The sequence below is a fragment of the Centroberyx gerrardi genome, chromosome 21, assembly GCF_048128805.1.
Source record: "Centroberyx gerrardi isolate f3 chromosome 21, fCenGer3.hap1.cur.20231027, whole genome shotgun sequence".
In the NCBI taxonomy this organism is placed as follows: domain Eukaryota; kingdom Metazoa; phylum Chordata; class Actinopteri; order Beryciformes; family Berycidae; genus Centroberyx; species Centroberyx gerrardi.
The window spans coordinates 2,043,405-2,066,775 of NC_136017.1; the positions used below are offsets into that span (position 1 = coordinate 2,043,405).

The window sequence follows — 23,371 nt, forward strand, 5'->3', positions numbered from 1 at the left end:
GAGAAATAAGCCAAGACAGTTGGATAAAATTTCGTTGAAGGTAAATGTAACCTGAAGCTAACCTGAAGCAAACTGTTTTAGCTGCTAAAGTGAAGCGTTAGCTAAACTTTTCATGTGACCAACAGGTGAAAATGTCGAAAAAAATCAAAAACTCAGAGAGGAAGAAATATATCTGATTTTTCTGTGAAATGTTCAGCTTTTATCAAACCACAGGATGTGATTGAACTGTTCCGCTCCAACTGAGAAGATAGGAACTCTGAAATGAACGTAAAAAAAACTAAAACATTTCTTGAAATTTCGTGAAATGAGCATCTTCAAATGCAAATAACTCACTCTGTGCAGGAAAAGACAGAGAAAAGTGTTTCCCAGCAGAAAGGATTAGCTGGAAGAGTCACAAGTTTTCTGCTGTAAGTGAAGTTTTTATTTTCAGAGACAGTTTTTCTTATTGAACCGTGAGCAAAACCTGAAGCTAACCTGAAGCTAACTGTTTTAGCTGCTAAACTGAAGCATTAGCTAACCTTTTCATGTGACCAACAGGTGACCATAATCCTTTACTGGAGGAGGAACCTGATCTGAACATTAAAAAATCCGAGGGGCGTCCTGGTGGATCAGTGGTCTAAGGTGTGTACCATGGAAATGCGATGTCCTGGGTTCAAATCCGACCCAGGACCTTTGTCACATGTCATCTCTCTCTCCCAATCTTTCCTCTCTATCTCTACTTTCAACTCTTGAATAAAGGCAAAAATGCCCAAAAATAAAGTAAAAAGAAAAGCATTTGTAAGATGAGCGTGAACGTTTCAGAGTTCGCGAACTTTCATGCGACTGTGTTGCATTTCTCTCCCTTTTATTTTGTCTTTTCTTAAGAAATGTGTAACTGTCTCTAATGAAACGTGTTGACCAGAGATCTTGAACTCAATGGGACTAACCTGGATGAACAGAAGTTGAATCGTCGTATTTTGGAAGTTATCCGATGGGATTTTAACAGGTTTCAAGGGCCAATGGGGTGACAGAGTGGGGAAATGGTTGAAGAGAGCGTCCCTTAAGAGGTTGCAGGTTAAAACCCTGCAACAGACAGGTTTTCCGTAGAAGTGTTATTGAGCAAGACATTTGAGAGCTGAGAGCACCAGCGAAATGCCAGAAATGGAAATGGAAATTTTCAATCCTATGTCTTATTTCCCTCTGAGCTGCTGCTGCACCAGTCAACAGTGAGAAACTCAGGATCCGCCGCCACAGACGACGAATCCTGACCTTTGAAATATAAGATTCTCTCTGACATTTTACTTTTATTTATCCAGAGAGTCGACTGAGCACCAGGCTCGTTTTCTTCAGCATCGCTCTGCTTCGCATTCATAGTTTCACACAGTCACACCACAGTCTGCTGCTGGGGTTGGGCGCTAAATGCCTTGCTTAAAGCTCTGTGTATCTCTGGTAGAGTCTTGGGTTGTGTCTCTTCCTCATGATAAAACCCCCTAATCAGTGATTCTGTGATCTGTTGCTCCGGTAGAGCAGACTGGAGAATTGTGTTTTTTTCTCTCTCCATTCACTGCCGTTGTCTGGAGGAACAGTCTGAAAATCACTTCTAGCACATAAAGGAACGCCGACACAGCAGATTCTGACTATATATAAAAAACTAGTCCTGCTGCTGAATTGTTTTGAAGTGAATCTCTTTCTTTATGTTTATTAAACCTTTCAGTTTGAACAAGTGGAACACTGAAATCCGGTCGGAGGAAACTTATTCTGATGGAACGAAGAAAATAAAACGTTTACCAATAATTGTAAATAGGAGAAAAAAAGGTGGGAGACAAGACTTTGACAAAGCAGATTCTGCCAACAAGTCTCACTTTTTTTCGCCTATTAACAAAAATTAAGAAGATCAAAAGCCATCAAATGAAGGGAAAACCTACTATTTCCTTTTTGATTCTGATTTTGGAAATCCAACAAAACTGGTTTATACAGAAAGTCGGTTCTTTAAAACTCCTGAATACAGATAGAGCTTCGTAACTCTCATCTGATGGTGTGTTGCATTGTAAAAAGCAGGTGTGAGTTTGAACACTTGACCCTCTGCGTCAAACGCCGGCCTCAAAATAAGGTAACGAGGGTCAGGACCTCTGACTTCCCAGCATTCCCCTGGGCTGACGTCTCTTTGGGGCGACAGCTGACTCAAACACGGTCACCTCTACCGCGGCTCGGTCGACCTTTACTGGATAAATAAATCTTCATCGTAATGAAAAAGCTAGTACACACTCTGTGCTTCAGGTGCGACTCGTCACTTCAAGTCTTCATCCAGCAGCAGGTGCAGCGGGTTTGCTTGGCCTTCATCACCTTAAAACACAATGAGACTTGTGTTTGTTTCACTGGATGTAAATGGAAGCTTGTGCTCTGCCTCTCTTTCTTTTTCCAGGCGTTGACGGCTCTGTCGTTCGCCACCGAGAATACACGACCGCAGCTTTGTGTCGGAGAAACAGGACAAATCATCGCGTTGATTTTGTCGGTCAAGACAGCAGCGTAAAGTCTGTTAGAGTCAAACTGACGTGCGCTGTTTCTCCATTATGTGTTTTACAAAGGTGCAAGAAACATTACATTTACTCTTGTTTCTGTGCTTGAATAGCCTTTATGTGTTTGTACTTTTGAGTATTTTTTTTTGAAGTAATCTTACTTTAATTTAAAGGAAAGAATCCATCCTCAGATACTCGGACACTGTCTCATCTCATCAGTCTGTGATGTTCAATGTATTCCAGGAGTTATTTTGTGATTAATTAACTTTTTTGTTGTACCCACTTTCCCCCAACCTGCCTCCTCTACTGCTACTGCAGTTAGTGACTTCCTACGTTTCCCAGAATGCCTTTCAACGACCCCCAGAGAAGGGGCGTCAACTTCGTCGTTTGTCGGTTTCACGTGTCGGAGGAGAGAGCGATGGTGATAGCGACAGCATAGTAAGAGCAAGAGAGTGAAAGTCTCCTCTTCCTCAAACCCCATCCTGTCTTGATGCTGCATTGCATTCTGGTCTATCTCCTGCTCCTGTGGGTGGAGAAATTGGTCTCTTACTCATATAAGTCATACTTGATTATTCTGGGGACACGTGAATATTCACAATAAACAGAGGTAGGGACTCGAGTCACAGTTTGAATCGCTTGAGACTTGACTTGATGCATGAAGAGAAGACTTGAGACTTGACCTGACTTGGGTTCTGGTGACTTGGGACTTGACTCTGACTTGTACTTTGATGACTTGAAAAGGTTTCTAAAGTCTTGACTTGAGATCTTGTGTTTGATTGAATTTATTGAAGTTGAAACTGATTATAGAAATCAAACTCATGATGCTCTTACCAAGTTTTTATCCTATTAAAACCATATTGCATTGAAAAGTCCTAGATATTTAGTTTTCTTTAAGATATTAAATTGATACTGGACTCTTGATTTGTTCTGACTTGACTTGCTGTTCTACATTTAGACTTGAGACTTGACATTAATGACTTGGACTTGACTTGGTAATCTACATTTAGACTTGGGACTTGACTTGTGCCTCAAGACTTGGGACTCGAGCAAAATTGCCTTGATCACACCTCTGTCGTCTGCCTCCGATACGATGGAGGATCTTCCCTGGTTATTATTTTTCTATCAGACTTCTGACCAGAGAAACCATTCCAGTCTGTAAAACCTGCAGTGAAACCTGCTCCACTCTCCTTAAAGACCAGATAACACTAGAGGAATATCATTATTCTTGCTTTCAGTGGAGAGTTTGATGCTCTTACCAAGTTATTATCCTAGTTATTAAAACCATATTGCATTGAAAAGTCCTAGATATTTAGACTTGTGCCTCAAGACTTGAGACTGACTTGGGTCTCGAGGAGAGCTGACTTGGTCTCACCTCTGAAAATAAATAATGATATAAATCCACCAATGGGATGTTATCGCTTGTCTCCAGTGCAAATCAACTTGTTTTGAAGATGTGTTTTTTTTCTAAATCAAGTGATATTATCTTGATTTATTGAACTTGGTGAATGAAGCGATTCTGAATCTGAAGTCTTATAAAAGAAAGAGCTTCGGTTCTCTCCACTGTCGGCTGTGCGATCAATACTAAAGCTTTGATTTGAGCAGAATATCATTATGAAAAACATTCCATGAGTCAGGAATATTTATTAATCCATCTCCTGTCTGGACTGTGTGTCTCTGAGCTGAAGTTTATTCTGTCTCTCTGGATAACAGCAGCAGCTAAACGGTTGAAATCTAAATGCGAGTTGAAGGCTTGTTATTAAATGTTTTTTTTTTAGTGTTATTAAAATGTCTGAAGTGATGCTGAGCAGCAGATGTGTGCAGAGCGAACAGCAGATACTAATAATAATAATAATAATAATAATAATAATAATAACACTGGCTTGACACTGTCTGACTTCCACCGGTTAAGAAGAGACGTGCCGCCATGTTGGAAGACAACGAAAGGAAACATTGTAATTTGTAAAACTTCCACCAGAGAAAGAAACTTTCCTTCCATTTCTCATCAAAGTAGAGGGAAAACTTCAGGGAATAATCAATAGTTTTTGGATTTATTAGCTTCTATCTGATATTTAGACGGGGTTGAAATAGTCAGTTACAGTTAATAATCAGTTACACTACTTGTTACTGGAAAAAGTAATCAGATTACTGGAACGTGTTAACACCCGACTCTGAAAACAAGAGACTGATCAATTGAATTGCAAACGCCAGAGGTGTGTGTGTGTGTGTGTGTGTGTAATGAATTACGCTTCCAGGGAGTAGTCAGTAAAGTAATAATATTATTTTTGAAATTAGTAACTAGTAAGTAGTAATAGTAATAAACAAGTAACAGTAAACAGCCCATTGCTGTGTGTGTGTGTGTGTGTGTGTGTGTGTGGGTGGGTGTCTTCCAGGGAGTAATATATAACAAGTAGTGAGTAATGGATTACTTTTTGAGTAATGAGTAAGGATGAATAAGTAATGAATAATAGATTACTTGCTTTGAGTAACGAGACCAGTGCTGCTAATGAGGAGTGTGTGTGTGTGTGCGTGTGTGTGAATGTGTGTGTGTGTGGCTCCGCCCCTTTCTGGTGACGTCACCGCTCCCCAGCAGAGCCAGAGAGCGGCTCCAGTCCGCCGGCAGACCGCAGCAGAGGCGGACGGACCCGGCGTGTCGGCTGCTCGGTTCCCGGTTAAAACAAAAACAAAAAAAAGAAAACTTCCACACGGAATATTCCCGGTTCCCGGTGGGCTGACTGAGGGGCACGTGCACAGGTGACTCTATAAAGACAGATGACGCGAGAGAAGGCGAGAAGTGTCGGCGGGGTCACGTTAATTCTTCTTCTTCTTCTTACTTAATTGTTGAGCCGTCGGGATTCAGCTGAGTGGTGGATCCATCTGAGCCGGAAGGTCAGTCACACTTCATACTTATAATTCTTATTTCTTCATTTTTCAAGGTTGAGAACACTTTAAGATTTTGCAATTTATTGCCAATTTATTAGAATAGGTGTGGAGAGACAATCGGCTTCCATCTGAGGAGAAATCACTATAATATTCCTATAGTATTCCTCTCATATTACTATAGGGACTCATAGTGTCTCTGTGGCGCTCTATAGTGAGTTTGTAGTAACCTTATTGTACTCTAGGGTGATTTAATCTGCTATGGCATCACTATAATATTCCTATAGTATTCTTACAGGCACTTATAGTGATATCATCTTATTTTAGGCTATAGTATTTGTTGTTCTTTATAATATTCCTATGATATTACTATAGGGTGTACTTAAAGTGTGTCAGCAGTGCTCTGTAGTGTTTTTATAGTGGCTTTATGGTACAATATGGTATTTTATCTCATATGGTATCACTGTAATATTCCTATAATATTCCTGTAATATTACTATAGGGACTTGCAGAATCTCTATAGTGTTTTATAGCAACATTATTGTGGCTGATGGTGTTTGTATTACCTATGGTTTCACTTTAATATTCCTATAATATTACTATAGGGACTGACCGTGTGTTTGCAGCAGTCAACTGTGAGTTTATTGTACTTTGTGGTGTTTTTATCCCCTATAAAATCACTATAATATTCCTATAATATTAATATTGGGTCTTATACTGAGTTTATAACGGCCTATTGTTCTTTATGGTAGGTATTTCTGGTGTAATATTCCTTATAGTTTTGTATTGCAGTGTTACTATAGATGTGGGTCGGTCATAAATTACTAATCACCTTAAAACTGATCGGCTCGCTTTCACAGCTTCATTCAAAATTCACTTCTCCTCTTCTTATCTTTTCTCTCGTTTTATCTGTTTTTATTCCTGTTTTTTCCCCATATCTCTCCTGTCTGGACAGTCAGGCTCGGGAAAAGGAATTGCAGCTTCAGTTTCATTTCATTTTTGCAGCGTGTGAATATTCATGAATATTCATAAATTAGCATAAAAACACAATGGGAGAGGAAACTCAAATCAGATGGGAGGAAATTACTGAATTATACAGAACGGTGATAGTAATGTAGCAGTTAGTGTGTTTTGACATTGTGTGTGTGTGTGTGTGTGTGTGTGTCTCCAGCGTCTCCTTAGCCCTTGCCAATAAGGTCATCTGATAAGCTGAAAATCCTCTCTCTCTCTCTCTCTCTCTCTCTCTCTCTCTCATTCTCTCTCTCTCTCAAGCAGCCTCAAGCTTTGAAAGACACACACACACACACACACACACACACACACACACACACACATTGTCTTAGCCTACAGCCGTCCACAACTCAATTTAATTCGACAGCAGCTGATTTTTTTTTTCCTGAACGTTTTGCTGTGGCAAATATTTTCACAGATACACACTCTGCACACACACACACACACACACACACACCGTCACACACACACACACACACACACACACAGACACACACACACACCGACACACAGACACACACACAGACACACACACACACACACACAAAAGGGATTGGGTAACATGAGGAATGCAAGTTTTTCACTGGGAGACTTTGTTCTGCTCTTCCTCCGCTTCTTCTCCTCCTCCTCTTCTTCTTCTCCTCCCCTCTTCGTCTTCCTCTCCTCTCCCTCCTCTCTGACTCTCGTCTTCCTCCTCCTCTTCCTCCTCTTCTCTTTCTCTGCTTCTCTTTTTCTTCCCCCTCTCCCTCCTCCTTCCTCGCTGCTTTCTCTTCCTCTTCCCCATCTCGTCCTCTTCACCTCCTCTCTCCTTTCCCTCCTCCCTCTCTTCTTCCTTGCTCCTATCCCTCCGCTGTTTCCTTCTTGTCTCCTTCTCTTCTTCCCTTCCTTCTCTCCTCTGACTCCTCTTCCCTCTCCCTGCTCCTCTTCCTCATTCCTATCTTCTTCCTTCCCCTCTTCTTCCTCTTCCTCTCGCTTCCTGCTTCCTCTTCTCCTCCCCCACCTCTTCCTCATCTCCTGTTCACCTTTTTCTTCTCCTCCTCCTCTTCCTCTCCCTCCTCCTCGCCTCTCTCCCCGACTTGCTTCCTCCTCTCACATTCTCTCTCACACACACATAAACAAACACACATGTGCGTATACTTAACACACTCTTTCTCTCTCTCTCTCTCTTTCACAGTGGAGCACACACACTCACACACACACTTCAGACACACATGTACACAACATGCGATCACACACATACACACACACACACATGCACATACTGTACACGCTTAGTCTCTCTCCCTCTCTCTCTCTCTCTCTCTCTCTCTCTCTCTCACACACACACACACACACACACACACACACTGAGCCACATTCCAGCAGCCATTCAATCCAAGCTGTAATTTGGCCAAAAAAAAGCCACAATACACTTTGAGATCGGTATAAAAAGTGGCGCCAAACGCCCCCCATACCCACCAAACAAACACACACACACACAAACACACACACAAACACTTTTATTTTTTGTCCCCCCCCCCCCCTCCTCGCCGCCCCCTAGCTAAGCCTGAAAAATAGCATGTCATCGTTTTCCAGCTCCCCGCTAAGTTGCGTTCCATTTCATAATTAATGGCAGCTCAGCACAACCAACACACACTAATCCTCCACACACACACACACACACACACACACACACACACACCATGGAGCTATAAGTTAAGCCAGCACACACCCACATGTTTGTATTTGTATCTGTTCACATATACACACACCCACACATATGGATTTGAATAGGCATTGTTTTGTACACACACACACACACACACACTGTGCATGTACACACACACACTCATGGGTCACACAAGTACACACATACAGTTAGTGTATGGGTATAGATGCTGTTCTTGATATTCACACACACACACACACACACACTACAGTTATTAACTATAATAACTTTTTTTTGCACATTTTCTTTATTATATCATGATGTATCTAATCTTAATAATATACTGATTAGATTAATACATATAATATACTGATTATAATAATCTATCTTGCTCTCACAATGTGATTATTGTACCAAGTCAACTTTGCTCAAGTCCCAAGTCAGTCTCAAGTCTTGAGGCACAAGTCTCAAGTCAAGTCCCAAGTCTAAATGTAGATTACCAAGTCAAGTCCAAGTCAAGTCCAAGTCATTAATGTCAAGTCTCAAGTCTAAATGTAGAACAGCAAGTCAAGTCAGAACAAATCAAGAGTTCAGTATCAATTTAATATCTTAAAGAAAACTAAATATCTAGGACTTTTCAATGCAATATGGTTTTAATAGGATAAAAACTTGGTAAGAGCATCATGAGTTTGATTTCTATAATCAGTTTCAACTTCAATAAATTCAATCATTCCATACAAATTCAGAAAACAGAATTTAAATTCAGTCGTCCGCTGGAACAAATCTCATCACTTTCAATCTAAGTCATTTACACAAACACAAGATCTCAAGTCAAGACTTTAGAAACCTTTTCAAGTCATCAAAGTACAAGTCAGAGTCAAGTCCCAAGTCACCAGAACCCAAGTCAAGTCAAGTCTCAAGTCTTCTCTTCATGCATCAAGTCAAGTCTCAAGCAGTTAAAACTGAGACTCGAGTCCAAGTCATGTGACTCGAGTCCTCGCCTCTGGTGTATAAGTGAGTGAACAAGTTTAAAATGACCACCCAGCACCTGATTCTATACAGCAAATAGCACTGAAAACAAGTAGGGTGACATAATTCTGTGAAAAATGTGTATTAATTATTTTATTCATTTATTATTGTTTTACTCTTTGCCTGTCGACTCGTCGCTCTCGAGATGAAAAGCTGCAGCTAAACGCCACAAAAAGAGAAAATGTGTAAAATGTGTGTGAGGAAAAGCAGAATGTGTGGAAGACGGTTCCTGAAGTGTTTGGTTTTAGTTTTACAACCTCTGCCAACTGGTTTCTATCTGCATTCAGCTAATATGAGTCCATGCATTATGCAGCAAAAAACATGTAAATGTTCTGTAGAAATGGATGCAGTCGTCACCTCTGCAGGAATAACATTATGGATGGGAGTAATATTATTATGGACGGTAGTAACTGAAACAAACAGAAAACCGGTTTTTATTCTGGAATTTTGACACAACGACAAAATAATATTGACTAATAATTAGAGCTGGGCCATAATTCAATATATATTGTTTTTTGTATAAACTTTTTATTGGGGAATATAGAGTAAAAAATAACAACATTCCTGGAATCCAAGACTTTTTAAAATTTTCACACCAATTTGCAATTTTCACAGCAATTAAGCAAAAAACAGAGAAATACCCAACTGTTGCCCCTACTCTCGATAATTCATTATTATCGTTTATCGTCTTTCAGTGGAATTGTATTGATTTGGTGATTTGGGATATCATGACACAATTCTGCTGTCTGAACTGATGATAACAAGCACATTTTATTTAAAAACTCATCCCATTGAACCGAATTTCATTATTTAACGCGATTTTTCATGTGAGCCGTATCGCGATATATATCGATATTGAAAAAAATCCTCATGATTATCGTGATATTTTCAGCCAAACTAATAATGTAACCACTTGGGTTATTCTTCTTATTCTTACTAGTTATCAAATTATTACTCAATGTTATTATGTCATTATTAGCTAAAAATATGTGACACCCCTTATGAAGTCACCATATCCGTTACATTATCCAGAAATGTATTACAACAGATTTTATTACATTTTCAACCCCTTTAGAGAGACATTTTATTACATTATCACCTGTTTTTCTTAGAGTTTGCACTTTTTTGCACTTCCACAATTTGTTTTGCGACCAGCGGCAGAACAAAATACATCACACATCACACCAAACGGATAAGATCACAAGACTAAAAACAACATCCAAAAACAATATTGCACTAAATAATTACAGTGTTCAGACAAGATACACATTTCTCCCCTGTCTCCCTCCTGCCTCCACAGACCAGGTGTGTATTAAAGATGTTTTTTGTAACATTTATGTTGAAAAATCGAATTCCCGTTGTCCTGAAGTAGACCTGTGGGTGTGTTGAAAATGTCGCATCCCTTCTGATCGTGAACCTCTCTTGTAAAAGTGTCTGTGGTTGAGGAATCTCCTTCAGCACGGAGGTGGAAGCGGCACTAAAATCAGCACTTAACACGCTCATTTACCTGGTAATTCATCCCGCGGGAGAGAGGAGCGATTGTAATATTTTTTACGGATGAATTTTCCTGTCTGATTGATGGCGGCGTCGGGTCGGGCCGCGCCGCCGCAGCCTGATGGACTTGACCGCATGCCAACCAGCGGCGGCTTTTTTCATTTTTTTTTTTTCCTGCAGGTCAGACAGCAGCAGCTCCTGCAGAATAAAACCTTCATATTTAACCAAGCTGAAAGAGATAAAGGCCGGTAGGAATATTTCATCACAACAAATTTCCCTGTTGGAGCTGAAAGGGAAGGACAGTAGGGGAGAACGGGGTAAAAAGAGACAGTTTTTACATTTTGTGCAACTATGGAAAAGTAAATGTGTAGGCTATTTCTTTCAAACAGTCATTGTTACGGATACTTAAGGTTGTCAGGCGTTCATGGAAATTTAAACATTTTCTGTAGCAAATACAGTTTTTAAAGTACAACATTAAAAAATGTGGTCTTTTGGCTCACCTTGCCCCGGGGTTAGTGGTACAATTCACCCAAAAAACACATTTTGACAAAACACAGCCACTCAGGCCCACAGTTATGCAAAGTTTATAACCTCATATTGTACTTTATGGGAGAGGAAAGTGTCAACTTAACGCCATCTGTTGGTTGTTTTCAAATGTTCCCTTAGGCGGTTTTTCAATAATTGATTATGAAATAGTAAGAGCTTGAACCTTCAAATATCAGACGTTTTGCAACACTAAGCCACATCAACTATGAATGAGATGAAACAACATTTTCCTTCTCTTTCTCTTTTTTTTTGTGAAGCCATAACAGTGTACAGATACAGGTAGGAACTACAGCTGCAGCTTTTTCCCTTTTAACACAACCAGCAGAAAACTTAAGTTGAAACTTTCCTTCCACTTAAAGCCAACTTTTTGGGAAATATGCTTGTGTCAGCTTACCTTTAACATCTCACGGCAGGAGAACCACCAAATTCGTCTCTGGTGTCTCTGGCAGATCTCTCTTTCCTGTGCACATGCTAACGTGTTAGCATACGGTACGCTAAGCGCCTGTAGGCAGCTAGCATTGTCTAATGTAAGAAGATAGAGCTGTTAATCCACAGTTGGTGTTTTTTCTGCCGATCCTCTCGTCACACAGAGGGTAAGTTGACCAACGGGCCAATTTCCCAAAAAGTCACTGTGTATCTTTTAAACTAATAAAGCTTAAAATTTGATGTACCTCCATTTACAAATAAGAATCATGACATCTTCACCATGATGAAATAACAAAAATCACATTTTCTATTTGTTGTATCCTTGTGATGGGTGCTGTGAAAATATTATATTGTTCCAGCTTCTTTAATATTTTGATATTTTTCAAATTTTTAAAAATACGACAACATTTTGTAAATTTTTTGGCATTTATTGTTAAATAGGTGTGTGTTATGATATGGAGAGTTAGCTAACAAGGCGGAGAAGTCATTTTTCATTTCATTGTGACTCAAACTGATAATAATGATGTTGAGGCAGACTGTCTGCTTTCTTTAATCAAGATTTAAAGAGCTTCAGCCCTTCAGCCTGCTGCTTTGTTATTGGATTACGGCGCTTAGAGAGAAAACTTTACTTTGCTTTCCATTTTTCTGTGAATTTGATTGTATTTTGCTTTTATACATGGTGTGTTTTTTTGTGTGTAAGTCGTATGTTTGTCATGCTGCTGCTTTCTGTTCAGGCCAAACAGCAGCAGGTCAGCGCTGCAGGCCACAATCTGCACAATTTAAACAGCTGCGATGGGAAAACGATAAACGGCGTCTCGGAAAGCATATGGCTGCTGGAAACGGTTATTATAGCAACATTCATCCAGGGATTAGGACCGGCCGACTCCGGCTAATTAAAGTTTCAACTCCCCGGCGTCTTCTCGGCATCTCCGCTCTGTCAGCCTGATTGAAATGAGTTAATAACGGAGAGTATTTCACCCGGTCGGATATTAATGCACCAGTGGAAAAAAACCCATAAAAAATACCATTTCCAATTTTGAGGGAGGCTCACCCGCGCGCCCTGCAGCAGTTCCCTGCAGATCCCCTGAAAGCTGCTTTTTTAACATCTCCTCTCCTCTCTGTAAGTGAAATTTCTGTGCTAAAGCAAGCCAAATGAAGTAAAACTAAACTAAAATGGAGTTCATTTCCCAAATACTATATATATACATTTGGGAAAAAGCATCATTACCTTGGGTTTCTTATTCAATATTTCTAAAATCTAAAGGATCTCGTCTGTAAAAGTGTTATTTTTTCAGACAAAGACTCAATCCTTTAAAAAGGTATCATAGTCTTGTTTTACTTTATGCTGTCAGTCAGTAGTTGGTGTCACTTTCTTCCCCCCCAAATCCTGGATATTTAGTTTTGGAACAAAAGTTTTGAGCAGCAGTGTGGATGTGGCTGTGTGTGGATCTGCGGGGGTTGATTTGAGAAATCCACTTTGCTCTGAACCGAACCTCCTGCCGTGTCTCCTGTCGCAGAGAACAGCAGCTTCCAATCCGTCTTGTTTTTGAGCGTCTGTATCGGCGGGTTTATCTCTCAAAGCCTTCCTCGCCTCCCGCTGCATTTAGCAGATAGCCCGGGTGTTATATCAAAGCGGATGACGGTCTCTTTGTCTGCCGGCGTTTTATTGATCGTCGGCTGCCTTCGACGGCCCGCTGAGTGCTCATTTTCCAACGGGAGGCGCGTTTTATCGATGGGCGACACGCTCCTCGATGAGGGAGAGGGTGCAGGAAAATGAAATGTCACCTCTGAGGACTTTCACTGGCGCTCAACACTCCCAGGTGAAGGGATCGAGCCGCTATAAGAGCCTCACTTTCTTTTTTACTGCATGTCCTGCATCCCAAAGTGCACCTCTGCTGCAGTTTTTCACCTCTCACACTCCCACTTGCTCTGAAAATGCCAATTTCTTCAGTTGTGAGGAATGGGAGAGAAAACTGTTTATATACCTGTTCAGTTCTGCTTTAACACAGCTGAGTTTCAGCTGTTTCCATAAAGACAAGACTGTAGTGCAGAGGAGGGAGAGAAACAACAGTTCGTAGGAAAGTAACGAAAGTACAAAAAGTAGACTTCTGTTTCTGCCTTAATAGAGTAGACAGTAGCTCCGCTCGATTTTGAGTCAATTATCTATATTTAGAGTTTTCGGAACTGCATACACTGCAAAAACTGACAGACTTGTTAAGTTATTTTATCTTGTATCAAGACTTATCAAGCTTATTTTTTAACTATTAAAAGAATCAGAGTAAGGCATTTGCACGGCAGTTGCTATGGTCAGTGTTGCTTTAATCAGATTACAATGGGATCATTAGTGTGCATGTTAATGTTCCCACTGTATCTGCTGCCCCAGCCAGCAGGGAGAATAAAGTTCCCTGTGACTGAAGGGAAGAACATTGTGCTGCAAAACAATTTCTTGCTCCCTCTCTAATCAGATTACACTCTTTGCTGACTTTGTGTTTTTAAACACAAATTGAATTACTGCTCAATTTTGACGTGGAAATCGGTAATTTGGTTGACACTATCAGAGATGTAAATACGCACGGAGGCTGCAGCAGAGCGAAGCTGCAGGCCGGCGCTGCCAGAGCAGAGAAACGCAAAGTTAGTTAAATCATTACCACATTAATTTTGAGGCATTGATATAATTACTGTAAACAAACAAGACCACTGCAGAGAAGATTGCCAGCTTCTACCGGCCTCTCCTCTGCATCCTCCATAGTTTCTCCACCTGGTGGATCTGGAGGGAAATCTGCTGGATCGCTTTACGGCACAAAACAGGAAGAGGTTCTGTTCTTCCAGAGCAAACGGAGATAAAGCTGAAAGAGTTTCTGGCAGCAGATGGTGGAAGGAGGGAAAGGAAGATGGAGAAATCACTTCCAACATGTTGATCCTCTTCAGGGAGGGGGAGGGGGGACGGGAAGCAACGGGGCTGATGGGAAATGTAGTCTTAATGTGGAGAAACACTAGAACTAACAATACTGCTGGTGTGAGATAGAGGAGAACAATCGTCTCCAACATGAACTTTCAGAGGTGAAAGGTTGCCAGTTTGAATCCCCGGACTAGCCGGGAAAATGTGTGTGGGTAAACTGAAAGAGTAACGCTCTTTCCTCCCCCCAAAAAATACTGTCATAGTCCCCATGACCAAGGCACTAAACCTGTATGAATGTGAAGCAGAGCTTTGCTGGAAAAGAGAATGGAGCTCTGTTGACTTTCCTTGGATAAATTAAGTTTAAAAAATACTTGTCAGACTGGGATTCAAACCAGCAGCCTTCAAACCAGCAGGGGAGTTTGTTGCAAACAAACGGGTGTATTGTGAAATTGCCAATTTTCTTTGAAAAGTGCTCACATTATGCTTTTGCTCAGTGGTTTGCATTGCGTTGCTGATCTTCCGCACCTCCTTTATTGCTTTCTGATGTGCTTTTGCCAGTCATTTCCACTCAGAGTTCAAATCTCTTTTGGTTTCATTTCTTTTATTGCTTTTTGATTGCTCTCCCTCTAAATCACATCGCTCTCCCTCCTTTCTCCGTTCACCTATCATGCTCTTGCATCGATTTAAACAATTCTTTCTGTTCGGCCTGGTTCTCATTTCTTTCCTTGGCACATTTCTCATACACGATCCCTCTAAATCTCTGTGATATTTGTCAAACTTATTCTCTGCCGCTGCGGCTTTGACCTTTGCAGTTCTCACTCCTGACTGATTGGATTCCTTAACTGTGTTAGCGATCTAGAAAATTAAGCTTTTTCCACTGTTGCACTCGTAAGTCGCTCTAGATAAGAGCGTCAGCCAAATGACTAAAATGCAAATGTGATTGAAATGGGTCGGTTAGTTCCACTTCCTGAACTCCTGTTTCTCTCTGTCTCCCGTCCAGATGGGAAGCTGCCAATGAGCGAGCGCTGCGATACGGACCGGCCATGGCTGCCCATCGGATCATCAGAGTGACCAACAACAACCACATCCTCCCTCGCTGCAAGTCCGAGGGAACGCTCATCGACCTCAGCGAGGGGGTCACCGGGGTCAGCCTCACCGATGTCAAAGGTCAGTGGTTTAGCCCAGGTGTAGCCACACTGGTTTTCTATCTGTTGTTCATAGAACTTTTTTAAATTGATTGATTTTTTTGTCTGACTTGTTTGTTTTGATTGATTTGAATGCTTACATTTGTAGAGCGCACTGCAAAAACTGACAGACTTGTTCAGTTATTTCCTCTCGTCTCCAGACTCATCAAGCTTATTTCAGGATTTTTTTTAGTGAAATCATCTCACTGCACTGGCAGATAATTTTACCGGTTTCCACAAATGTGACTTTTTTCTCAGGAGAATGTAACTTGTTTCAGGACATTTTCTTGGTAAAAGTGAAATTGTCTTGGAGAAAGTTTCTTGTTTCAAGATTTTCTTCATTGTTTTATGATGATTTCTTGAAAGAAGAAGTCATATTGGCATGAATCAAGTGAAATTTACTGAAACCAGCAGATTATCTGCCAGTGCAGTGAGAGAATTTGACTAAAAATATCATGAAAGTTTGATAGGACTGGAAACGAGAAAATCACTGGACAGCTTGTCATTTTTTGCAGTTTTCATTTTAAAAACACCATTATACCAAGTTTATCAATCAGTATCTCTAAAATTTAAATTATCTAAGTATTGTCATTTTGCTAGCCAGTGACTTCAGTTACCAACTGTCCTTTAAAAAAGGGGGTCATAATTTGTTTTAATTTTGTGCTTTTGTAAGAGTTCATGTTATTTTCCCCCAAAATCATTTGGGATGAAATTCTTCATTCCTAGGTGGAAGACAGTACTCTCCCCCCTCTGGATCTTTCTCTTCACTGTTTTCTGTTCACTTACATGTTCCATATACTAATGAGGTGAACTAAAAATAGGAAATGATGCAATTCATCTGCTTATATCTAGTCTTCTGAAAGGCATTGCTCACTCTAGTGTTTTTAGTTGCATTGTGAATAATTAAAAATAATTGAAGCAAGTCAATGGAAGAACATTGTTTTCCTTTAATTTGCCAGCAACTCAAAGACCTTCAGCTGTGCACAAGACACTGTGTTCTTAAAGGGTATCGATTTGTTAGTTACCTTTATTTATCCAGGGATAAAGGTAACAAAAAAAATCAGCTACGCTCTGATTCACACTCACATAGCCAATTACATTCAGAACTGAGAGCTGCTTAGTACAACCAGTCTTTGCTGTGTTTGCAACAGAGCAACTAGAGTATCTATAAATTATAAAGCACTAGAATAATTGCTTAATGGCACCATAACAGTAGTTTTTGAGGGAGGGAAGAACATTTCTCATTGATTTTCCTGGCCCAAAATTTCTCAGCCTTATGGTCTCAAGCATCTCTGACCTCGACTACTGCCACCCTCTATGTGAAAAACATTGTTCAATAATTTTACTTGGAATTTGAAAAAGACTCATAATTGAAACATCAGTCAATGAGTAATTCTAACTAATTCGTGCAAAACACGAAGGAGTTCAGAGTGTCCATATAAACATGAAAAACAATTATATAGACGACGTTCCTGCACTCAAGCTGTGTCCAGGACTATACTCTTATTGGAGTAATAACAATAATAATAATAATAATAATAATAATAATAATTATGATAGCTTTATTTGTATTGCACTTTTCTAAAAGAGAATTACAAAATACTTCACAATCAAGACAAATAAAAGACACCAACAATGTTACACAAGAAAAGAAGAGGACAGCAGCAAAAACAAAGACATAGTCATTGGGATGGGGGTGAAATAGGTGGTTAGTAGTGTATCGTATGGTAATTACTATATATTTTTCTGTTTCAGTGCCTTCCCCCAGTGCCTTAAGGTTGGACACTTCTGCCTCCTATGGAGCTGCACAGGAAGTAGTTGCCATAAAGGATTACTGCCCCAGCAGCTTCACCACACTGAAATTCTCCAAAGGTGATCACCTCTATGTGCTGGACACGTCAGGTGGAGAGTGGTGGTACGCCCACAACAACACGGAAATGGGTTACATCCCGTCGGCCTACGTTCAGCCACTCAGCTTCAGGAACTCTTCGCTCAGTGACAGCGGGATGATTGACAGCCTCGGGGAGGCCAATGAGGAGGGGTCGAAGGAGTTTGGAGGCCTGGGGGAGTGGACAGGGGTGACCCTTAAACCCAGTCTGTCTTACAACAGCAATCCCTTTTCTGTGAACCCCTTTATCAACGGCTGTGGTCCGTTAGATCAGAACTGCAAGGATAAAGGTGTAAGGAACTCAGCAGATCTTATTCTCTTTGACACACTAGCTTCTCCCTCCTCCGGCCCCAACCTTAACTCTAGCACAATCATCACGAATGGGTTCAGCAGCTGCAACATTATCAATACAACATCCCCCACCAGCCCGAACCAAGAGGTTTTACAAAGCCTTCACAGGGATAACCCATTCTTCAGGAGTAAACGTTCCTACAGTCTTTCAGAACTGTCCATCCTGCAGGCTCAGTCTAATCCAACCTTGCCCTCGTCTGGGTTTTTCACGGGACTTAAGGCTCCTTCACCGGAGCAGTTTCAGAGCAGGGAGGACTTCAGGACTGCATGGTTGAACCACCGTAAGCTGGCCAGGTCTTGCCATGACCTCGACTCCCTGGGCCAGAGCCCCGGGTGGGGCCAGACGCAGCCGGTGGAGACCAACATTGTGTGCAGACTGGACAGCAACGGAGGGGTTGTTCAGCTGCCGGACACACACATCAGTGTGCACATCCCCGAGGGCCACGTCGCTCATGGAGACAACCAGCAGATCTCCATGAAAGCCTTACTGGACCCTCCTCTGGAGCTCAACAGTGACCACTGCTCCACCGTCAGCCCCGTGGTGGAGATCAAGCTGAGCAACATGGAGACCAAGTCTTTCATCACACTGGAGATGAAGGTATCGGTGACGGTGAAGAGGGAGAGCGGTCACAACGCTGAGGTACTTTGCGTTCGAAGTGATTGCAAAGAAGGCCCCTACACACCTATCCCCAACGCTTACATTTACAAGGACACAGTCCAGGTGCAGCTGGATAATCTGGAGCCCTGTATGTACGTGGCCGTTGTTGTTCAGGCGCAGTACATCAGCCACAACACCACTGTCTGGGACCATGTACAGAAGAAAGTGACTTTAGGTGTCTACGGACCCAAGCACATCCACCCATCCTTCAAGACAGTTGTTGCCATGTTCGGGCACGACTGCGCCCCCAAGACCTTATTGGTGAACGAGGTGGGCCGGCAAGCCTGCTCCACCCCACCGGTGGCCCTCCAGCTGTGGGGGAAGCACCAGTTTGTGCTGGGATACCCTCAGGACCTCCAGGTGGGCTTGTACTCCAACATGTCCAACTACCAGGTGAAGGCGAGTGAAGGTGCTGTGGTGATTCGGGGATTTCAGGTCAAGCTGGGGAAGGTCAGCCGGCTCCTGTACATGATAACGTCGCACAACCCCAACAGCATCTCAGACTTTACTCTCAGGGTCCAGGTCAAAGATGCCCTCGACTGTATCCTTGCCCAGTTCTGCGTCCAAACCCCGCAACCGCCGCCGAAGAGCGGAGCGAGGATAACAGGCCAGAGGAGGTTCCTGAAGAAGAAAGAGGTGGATAAGATTGTCCTCTCACCCCTGGCTGTCACTTCCAAATACCCGCAGTTTCAGGACCGGTGCGTCACCAACCTAAAGTTCGGCAAGTTGATCAAAACAGTGATCAGGCAGCACAAGAGCACCTATCTGTTGGAATACAAGAAGGGAGACATAATCGCTTTGCTGAGCGAGGAGAAAATCAAACTGCGAGGGCAGCTGTGGACCAAAGAGTGGTACATTGGATACTATCAGGGGAAGACGGGGCTCGTCCACGCCAAGAACGTTCTGGTTCTGGGGAAGGTAAAGCCCATTTATTGGTGTGGGCCAGACCTGACCACCACTCTGCTGCTGGAGCAGATTCTGAAGCCTTGCAAATTTCTCACGTACATCTATGCCTCTGTGAGGACGGTTCTAATGGAGAACGTGGGCAACTGGAGGGCGTTTGCCGACGCTCTTGGGTACGGGAATTTGCCGTTGAATTACTTCTGCCGGACAGAGCTGGACAATGAGCCGGAGAAGGTGGCGTCGGTTCTGGAGAAACTCAAAGAGGAGTGTACCAACATGGACAACAAGGAGAGGAAGTCCTTTCAGAGGGAACTCATGATGGTAAGTCTGCAAGAGTGTGTGTGTGTGTGTGTGTGTGTGTGTGCATACCTGGGTGTAAGGTGTATTCCCACCTCAGTATCAGGCCATAATACTACACTGGTAACCATCATAGAATCCCCCAGTCAACTGGCAGAAGCCTAAAGGTTAGAGAAGTGTGCTTGTGACTGTAAAGTTGCTGTTTTCAATCACCTGAATCCGAATCTCTCTTTATTCTCTTCCATTTTATGTTTTCCTGAAAAGAAACCAATCCTACTGGATTTTTGATTGACAGATAAAATGTATTGATCCCCAAGGTGGAAATTGGATTGGTCACATGTGTATAAAAGACAGATCCCACAGCAGACATAAAACAGACAGTCCATAAAAACATGGAGGAAAAACAATACATTCCATGATTACATAAATGTTGCTCAGGAACCAGCAAAAGCCAATAAAAAAACATTGTGATACCAATATAATGCAATGCCAATACATACAACAAGATGTAGGCTTTTACAGTATAAGCCAATACAGCAATACAAAGCCTAGTCCTACACATTTGAGCATACAATGGCATGAATGTTGGACATTTGAGTGTCCAGGCTTTGTGTTTTAGCACAGAAAGGCTGGGCAGGGAAACTGAATGAGTAATGCTCTCCTCTCCCTCAACAACTACCAACTACCTTGAGCAAGGCTTTTAAACTGTTCCGGTGGAGCTGCTCAGAGGCCAACAGCAGAAAACTGTAGTTTTACTGGGCAGCTCCCAGGTGGGAATGTCTGCACCTTTACTGAATATGAAGCAGGGCGGTGCTGAGAGAAAGCATGCATGCTCAGCAAAACATTTACTGCATAGATAAAGGTTAAAGAAAACTGTCCTGCACTAACACTGCCGCAACAGCTTTTTATTCCTCAGATGATGCACAGTGCAGAGTAAAGATTTTGCAAGAGAAAAGTTGTAATTCCTCATCCCTCAACGGCTTGCCAGATCATTCCTTGAGACTTGTGACGGCTAAAAAAAAACAAAACAAAATCCAAGTTATTCACTGTTAGCTTGATTAGTGCGTACAAGGGGGATTTCTCTACCCGCTGCATCAGCCTCCAACGTGACGTCTCTGTGTTGCAGTCGGACAATGTGACACAGTTTGAGTGCAAGCTGGATGGATTTGAGTTCTTATGCTCAGTCACATGTATGGTAAACAACTTGCCTTATAGCCTGAGGTGGCTCACAGTGGGAACAGCAATCACATGAAAAACGGGGAGAAAATCCTCCAACGGAAAGCACAACGCTGAAACTTAACAGCCATCTGCGGTCCTGGAGAAAAAAAAAAAAAAAACAACTCTGTCAAGCGAATGCATGCAGCCTCCCTCAGCTGCCTGTGTTTTTCTTCCCCGACAGTCGGGGCAGGGGGGCGGGTGGGCGAGCGTGGCGGGGGACAGTCCCGAGACGTTTCCTCGCCCAACACCATTACTCAGAAAGTACTTCAGCAAAGTATGTTTTCGAGCCTCTGTTTATCCAGGGGAAGTTGATGGAGCGTGCATGTGCTTTTCCAGCAACGACCTGCTTCACATTCACAAATTGAACCTGAGACATTCCCAGTGCGACCGCAGGTTGGTGCTGGAGCAGCTGGGGGTTCGCTGCCTTGCTAAATGGCACTTTGACAGCAGTTGTTGAGGGAGGGGAGAGAGCGGGGCTGCAAGTAATGATTATTTTCATTATTTTTCAATTAATCGATTAATCCCATCAGAAGTTATCAGAGCCCGAAGTAATTTCTTAAAATTGCTTATTTAGTCTGTCCAGCACCCAAAAAAATAAGTTCAATTAATACTGATGTAGGGCTGCAACTAATGATTATTTTCATTATCAATTACTCTATTATTTTTTCAATTAATCAATTAATCATTTAGTCTGAAAAATGTCAAAAATAATGACAAATGCCCATCACAAGTTACCAGAGCCCAAAGTGATTCTTAAAAGTTCTTCCTCAGTCTGACCAGCAGCCAAAAAACCAAAGTTTTCATTTTATAATGATATGAAACAGAGAAAAGCAGCAAGTCTTAGCACTTGTGAAGCTGGAACCAGCAAATGTTTAGTAGTTTTACTTGATAAATGATTAAAACTCAGCTGGTCATAAAAACGATTATCAAAATTATAATAGATTAACTTTATGTCGATCGCCTAATCAATTAATCGTCTAATCGTTTCAGCACTAGGAGAGAGTTACTGTGATATAGTCGGTTTGACTACTGTTGACAAAATGTACTTTGTGTACTAAGCGTCTGCTAAATGACATCATGTAATGTAATGAAATGTAGTTACTCATTTACATTTGCATTTTAGGCGTTTATATCTGGCACTGTCGTCCAAAGCAACTTATCTGAAAAACATTTGGCCATCAGCCATGTGACCTGACCAACTACCCAGTCGGTCTAAAGCCAAGGCAAGCTTTTATGTGTAAAAAAGCTTTTATGTGCAAAAAATCTGGATGAAAGGCCTTTATTCTTCTAGCCACCTTTAACTCCTGCTGCTCAGGCTTTGTCTCTGTCTGTTTGCACATAAAGAGACTTGGCTTTCTTCTCTTTCAAACCGGCTCTATCCTTGACTCCACTGAGCTCCACTGCTCTTTTTTTTTTTTTTGCAGGCAGTTTTTTTTTTTTTTTCAAATTCGTTACTGGAGCATAAAGCAAGGGATGTGCTCAGGTGTCCTTTATTAAAAATCCAACACACTTCGTCTGAACTCTGAACTCTGAATCAGAAACATTCAGAAACTTTCATCACCAAGGACAGTAAAGGTGCAGGAGTTTGTTTTGGTGACTTTGGTGCAAAGATTTGTCCACAACTTATAGAGTTTCACAATAAAACTAGGGTTAGACTGATATATGGGGTCAATATTGGCCTTTTATTAAATATCAGATATCGTCCACCTCTGATTTGATTGAGGTTCCTCCTCACCACAGATAAAGAAACACAGGCTGGAAGACCTGCAGTGACATTTGATTGTCTTTACGCATTTTATTCAATTGTTTAATTTTTCAACATTTTATTTTTTTGTAAATCAATTCTTCATTTAAAGGCAGTAATGTCTCCCAGAGTTTTCTGCCTTAAAGAGCTGCTGACACTAAAATTATTTAATTAATCTGCGTTTCCGTGGAGAGTTTTAGTGTCCTATGATGCTCTACATGCTGTTTCAGAGGCTTTTCCAGGAGGGAAACACTGAATACTTGGAATTTTTTGTCAAGAAAATTATATTTGATATCAACCCAGCACTATCAGTATCATCCCAGTACATCTTGACAGAGATTATACATATCACTGTACATGTAGACAGCAGACTATACAAACAACTCTCTTTTTACTCTTTGTGTTATGTTAAAATTAACAAACGTCCTTTTTCCTGATTGTAATTGAAAGTGACCTGAGTTTACACTTCAGAACATCAGCAAGTAACGCAAAGCAGTTAGTCGATGAAAAAAAAACACCAATAAAAAGTAAATTAGTCACTTAAAATAGTCTTTCAAAGAGCTGCAGAAAATCTTCAGGTGAGATAAAACTATAAAAACTTGATAAAACTGTGTGTCTCATGTCAGGGCCCTAAAGCATGGGAATGTTTTTTAAAAATCAAAAAATTGCATCGGAAAGTTCCCTCAGTTATCAGTCAAAACAA

At 41.5% G+C, this 23,371-nt stretch overlaps 2 protein-coding genes across 2 annotated transcripts in view; both read left to right on the plus strand.

Moving 5' to 3' along the window:
• The window catches only part of LOC139929922 (uncharacterized), a 451,831-nt gene that overhangs the window by 325,868 nt on the left and 102,592 nt on the right, over positions 1-23,371 (plus strand). The window lies entirely within an intron of this gene.
• Positions 15,469-23,371, plus strand: part of LOC139917420 (SH3 domain-binding protein 4-A-like) — a 24,139-nt gene continuing 16,236 nt past the window's right edge. The window contains exons 1-2 of the mRNA XM_071906544.2: positions 15,469-15,592; positions 17,365-19,730. Coding sequence (XP_071762645.1) covers positions 15,469-15,592; positions 17,365-19,730 — 2,490 coding nt within the window. The remainder of the gene's footprint in view (positions 15,593-17,364; positions 19,731-23,371) is intronic.